This window comes from Garra rufa, chromosome 13, assembly GCF_049309525.1.
Source record: "Garra rufa chromosome 13, GarRuf1.0, whole genome shotgun sequence".
In the NCBI taxonomy this organism is placed as follows: Eukaryota; Metazoa; Chordata; class Actinopteri; order Cypriniformes; family Cyprinidae; genus Garra; species Garra rufa.
The window spans coordinates 1,497,679-1,503,678 of record NC_133373.1 but is presented as its reverse complement, the minus strand read 5'-3'; the positions used below and the strand labels follow the sequence as shown (position 1 = coordinate 1,503,678).

The 6,000-nt window shown below is 38.6% G+C and overlaps 1 protein-coding gene across 15 annotated transcripts in view; it reads right to left on the bottom strand.

Moving 5' to 3' along the window:
- Window positions 1-506: 506 nt before the first annotated feature.
- Window positions 507-6,000, bottom strand: part of epb41l2 (erythrocyte membrane protein band 4.1 like 2) — a 93,311-nt gene continuing 87,817 nt past the window's right edge. For all 15 annotated transcript variants that reach the window (XM_073816899.1, XM_073816902.1, XM_073816912.1 and 12 more), the window contains one exon: window positions 507-1,443. Coding sequence is in view for 1 of the 15 variants with exons in the window: in XM_073816902.1 (XP_073673003.1) it covers window positions 1,438-1,443 (6 nt within the window). In the remaining 14 variants the exon portion in view is untranslated. The remainder of the gene's footprint in view (window positions 1,444-6,000) is intronic.

Sequence of the window (6,000 nt, the reverse complement as noted above, 5' to 3'; positions counted from 1 at the left end):
TGCAAAAATTGCTTTTCTTACTTAGATTGTTTCCAGCCAAAATATCTAAAAATTCTTAAATTAAAAAGGATTTTCAAGACGAGTAAAAATTGTCTTGTTTTTAGAAAAAAAAATAATAATAATTCAAAATTAAGTGCATTTTTTGCTTGAAACAAGCAAAATAATCTGCCAATGAGGTAGGAAAAATAATTGTTTTCTGTTTGAATTAAGATTTTTTTTCTAACCCCACTGGTGGATTATTTATCTTGTTCTATGCAAAAACTTAATTTTGACTTGTTTTTTTATGAAAAAAAAAAGAGAAAAGTTTTACTCGTCTAGAAAATCCTTCTTGATTTAAAAATGTTTAGATATTTTGGAAACAAGACAAAAAATCTAAGTAAGAAAAGCATTTTTTTTGCAGTGTCAGAGACAGTGATGCTGCTTATAATACATTCATAATTTATAATATCTTGAATTTCAGAGTGCAACCACAAACACAAAGCACTGAAGATAGAGCAGACTCGGGATTATTAGAGAATAAACAAACTTTAATTGGAAGAGTGTTACACAATGGGTCAAGGTGGGGCATAAAAACATGACAGTTCATCCAAAGCTGCTTAAAAAAGAAAAAGAGAGTCAATTCTACCATTAACTGCTATACACAGGGCAGATGGAGCAGATGGGAGCTGGGAGAGAGAGAGAGAGAGAGAGAGCAGGGAACATGGGCCTCGCTCGACCGCTAAAATCATCAGCGCTGGCAGTTCAATCTCATTTGTTCATTTAATCAAAAGTATCTGAAACAGATTAAAAAGATTTAAAAGGGCAAACAGAGCAACTTCAAACTCCAAAATCACCAGATTTAAAACAAAGAGGGAAAAAAAGGTTTCTACAAATATATATCGGAATATTGGTGCCAGAAAAATGGCTGGAAATGAAAAAGTTTCCAAAGAGCTGCCTAGGTTTTATGTTGAATGGAGTTTTTTTTTGCTGAGAGAGGTAGAAGCCGTGTTGTCCTCTCCTCGGTGGAATGTTTGACTGCACAGAGGAATGATTGGCACTGCCGTCCACCAATGAAAACCACACAGTGCCAGCGTCCTGTGCTGGTCCCTTACATCAGGAAAAGCCATCCGTCTTTAGTCCCGCCCCCATCGCTTCACAAGCTCCTCCTATTATAACAATGTGATTCATTACTCCTCCTCATCAACTAGGAATGTGAATGACTAATTAACAATAAAAATAACAGACATCTGGTCTTCGCAAATGGTAAAGACGATCTTTTGAGGGAAAGAGATAAAACGAGAGACTAAAAAAATAAAATGCTACAAATGTTAGCTAAGTGGTTCTGGTTGTGAATGACAGAAGATGAAGATGTTTGTCTGTACAGATCAGAGCTGCTCTTCTCCTCCTCCTCCACACGTCCTTCAGCGGATGAAAGGATGATGAACTCTGAGCCAGACTTCAGCTCTGTGACAGAAGCCAAAGCAAACACAGTTAGTGTACAGACCTCCACAGCGTCCTCACACATCAAACTCAGTCATGAGGAGAGTGGGGTAAGATGTGCCACTTTTACTACACCAAAAACAACAGATGTAACAAGTACCTCCCAATTATCTATTAGAAACATACGCTGTAAAGTCTAAACATTCATGCTTCTATCACAATGTCTGCCACTCATGTCACTTGAGGAATACAGATTACATTTCAAATGAAAACACAAGAGAACAAACAACAACAAAATCTTTCTAGGCCTATTGATTAAAGGAGAAGTTAATTTCTAAACAAAAATGTACAGATAATGTACTCACCCCCTTGTCATCCAATGTTCATGTCTTTGTTTCTTCAGTCGTAAAGAAATTGTATCTTTATTTTTTACCAAATAGCAGACTTTTTATAGTGCCCTGAGTTTGAACTTCCAAAATGCTGTTTAAATGCAGCTTCAAACAATCCCAAATGCAGTTGTAAACAGTTCCAGCTGAGGAAGAAGAGTCTAATATAACAAAATGATTGTTTTTTTTAAAGGGGTCCTATTATGCTCTTTTAAAAAGTCTTTATTTTGTTTTGGGGGTGTACTTGAACATGCTCTCATGCTTGGTGGTTCGAAAAACGCATTATTTTTCACATCATTTACATTATTACAATAGATTTGTCCCCAGGCTGGCACAAACGGCTCGATTAGTTCCGGGTTCCGCCTTCCAAAAAACCAAATGTGTTGTGATTGGTCAGCAGTCCCACTGTCAGTGTTGCCAGATTGGGCTGGTTTTTGTTGAAGTGGGCGGGTTTTGGTGAGCTTTTGGGCTGGAAATCGTCAACCTGATCTGGCAACACTGGTTACGATTGGCAAACAGCGTAGACTGCGTTCCGCCCTGCTGCGCCCCTTCCCAAAGCAGCAAACTGGATTAAAGTGATTCTTACATTTTAAATATGGATATTTTTCTTAAAAACACATCGGATCGCTAAAAGGAGGCTTTTACCGACCGCCCCGGAGCCACGTGAGGCACTTTTTTATTATGGATCGACTTGTTTCGGACTGATGGAGAGAAACACTCATCTATACCGTTCAGTTCTAAAGCTTGGGAGAGCTAGGATTATTTTTAATATAACTCCGATTGCATTCGTCTGAAAGAAGGAAGTCATATACACCTATGATGCATGAAAGGTGAGTTAATAAAACACTACAGTATTGTTGGTCCTATCGTCAGCCTGCGAGATCGTCGATACATGATATTATGATTATTGTGCTAATGTATTTATTATTTACATGCCCGAAACTATTAAGCTAGTGAAGCTATCTACACTGTATGATGAATAAATGTCTTACCACACACTGCACGTCAATGGCGCGGCTCCAGCATGGATTCCGGAGCAGTTCGCGGACTCTTTAGTTAAAGCTGAGACGACCTGCGGCTCACTGAAGCATCCCCGAAACGGCTGTCCATAATACATGCTAAAGTAAGGCGCATCCCCAACCCGCTAACGAATTGAATTTCTGTAGGTGGGATACCGCGTTGTGACATCATTGCATGCGGAAAACAAACACTGTAGTCCAAATGAGCCGTTCGTTGTAGTTCTTGAAAAGGGACTTTTTAAAAACTAAATATCTCCCTTTGGAGTGGACTTTGAGATTTGTAACTTTGTAGATGATTTTTATGCCCAAAAGTACACACCAACACACTGGCTAAAGTTCAAAAAGTGAAAAAGCATAATTGCACCCCTTTAAATCACAATTTATATACTTTTTAACCTCGACTTGTCTTGTCCTGCTCTGCCTATACTCTGTTTTTTTTTTTTTTTTTCTGGTTCAAGACAGTTAGGGTATGTCGAAAAACTCCCATCACATTTTCTCCCTCAACTTCAAAAATTGTCCTAAATTGCTGTTTTACGTTTTTGTTAAGAGTGCCTGATCTTCTTTGCATGTTCACTTTGCAGACACTGGGTCAATACTTCTGCAGTGATGTAGGATGATTCTGAAATGATTTTTGAAGTTGAGAGAGAAAATAAGATGGTTTTCCGACTGTCTTAAACCAGAAAAAAACAGGCTTCAGGCAGAACAAGACAAGATGCATTTGAGGTTAAATATATATATATATATATTGGGATTGTTTAGAGCCCTTTGAAGCAACATTTAAACTGCATTCTGGAAGCTCAAACGTGGGGCACCATAGATGTCCACTATATGGAGAGAAATCCTGAAATGTTTTCCTCAAAAAACAATTTCTTTACGACTGAAGAAAGAAAGACATGAACATCTTGGATGACAAGGGGGTGAGTACATTATCTGTACATTTATTTTAACTGGCACATCTTACCCCACAGCTTGCATTCTATACATACACACTTTTTTTTGGTGCTGGATATTCCTGCATTTGCCCTTTCTAAATCTAGATGGTCACATGACACAAATCATGCTTCCTGCTAGATTGACTTAATCTCATTCCTACAAAACCAGCGTGCAAACAGCACATAAATACTTGAATCCTTACAAACTGATAATCCTGCACTCAAAACCATCTGTGGTTTGGGAATGTTTGGATGTTCAACAGAGGTGAACAGCAGATGCTAACACCGATTGGGTTTAATATTGATTAGGCTGCATAAAGTCTGTACTGTATCGTTGTTGAACTTTCATCTGATGCATTCTTCTCTGGAAATGACTGTGTATCTTCATTCCTCACAGTCTGATGTTCACATGTTGAAATGAAACACCTGAGGCCCTCGTCGGCTGGTATCGAGTACAGTCAGCCGTCTTCTAGAACTCAATACATTTCCTGCAGATATTCTGGCCTGTGAGCAGCGGCAGAGCTGTGATATTTCTAATCCCAAAACAACACAGTCGGACACTGTTGACATCCGGAGGGAAGCGCATCAGCAGCCACTTGTCCTCAGCGCTGAGAAGTGCCTTTAATCTCTCGGAGGAGCTCATCGTTTCCTGGGGTGGAGGTCACGCTGGAGACGTGACAGCGCTCATACGGCCACTGCAGCACTTCCTCTCAGCGCTGCATCTGGTAATAATGAGGTCTGGAACAGGGACTGCTGATGGACACGACAGCGTCACGAAAACGCAACACATCTAGATGGCTAAAAATCAATGATGCTACCAGCACTACACACAGAGTGAGCTCAGGCTCTCAGTCTAGGAAGCTTGAACTATTTTAGAACTTATTCTGACATAAAAAGGTCGTTAAAGTGTTTTAAGCCACAATATGGCTTAAATCCCTTCATCAAGAAAGTTTTGCTGTGCATTTCAAAGGGAAGCGCACACTTTGTTCAGGCGATCAGCTCGTGATCCGGCGTTTTCCACGCCTCAGAACGCCTCAGTTCACAGTCAATGCAGTGAACTCGTTTATTGCAGTTTTGTGGATGCAACGACCACCAGATGTGTTTTATTTTTATGGCAGATGATCACAGAATATCACTAGATTTGTAGTGAGATGTGTTTTCTTTAAGCCCGTTTTCACTAAAGCTGGAGTTTTTCATCAAAATAAAAGCTCTACTGCCATTTCCGTCAAAATAAAAGCTAAAAAGAAGTATAAAATGCTGACAGTGAGTGGTTTAAATGCAGTCCAAATTCAAAATATCTCTTTCAACTGTAGAAATTAGGAAAGTATTGTAATACTGTAAAGTATAAAGCAAAAATAATATACTTATGAACTATTCATTTCATTTATTTTACAGTGCAATATATTTTACAATATATGGCTATTACTGCCATAAGCATAACAATTATACAAAATTGTTGTTATTGTTATTATTATATTCTAAATGTGTTTGGTCTCCTAAAACACCAGTGTGAATGTAATTTAGACTGAAACACTGTACCACAAATAAAAAGAGGGTTGAGTCCTCAAAGTTCAGGTACAAGACTTTTTTTAATAGTTGAATTTTCTTAAAGCAACACCAAAGAACTTGGCTCCCTCTACAGGTTGGAAGCGGAATTATCCATTAACGCTGTCGTAAATAATTTAGCCTACCGTCGCGTCACATGCACGTTATTTGTTTGGAGGCTATCCAGGACCGGCTTTGGAAAAAACGATGTCCAGTGACAAGGTAGAGTATGTTGCATGACTTTGTTTGCTATTTATTTTTGCCAAAAGCAAGTCGCATTTGTAGTCTCATTTGAACTACAAAACCGCTACCCCACGACCCAAACTTACACAGTGCTGTTATGGCCAATAGAGGGTCGCAGAGCGAATGCGAAAATGCCGTTTCACCCTGTTATGAGTTGATGAACCACTGACACGAGTTCGGAAACATTATTTTAAGGTAAAATAAACTCTTCAGTGTGGCTTTAATTTTAAACTCTCAAAATGCATTAGAATAATTCGACTTTAAAATGTACCAAATTTTATATTTCACGGATGATGCAAGTTAGGGATTTAACCTTATCATATGTGACCCTGGACCACAAAACCAGTCATAAGGTAAAATTTGACAAAACTGAGATTTATACATCATATGAAAGCTCAATAAAAAAAGCTTTCTATTGATGCATAGTTTGTTAGGATAGAACAATATTTGACCGAG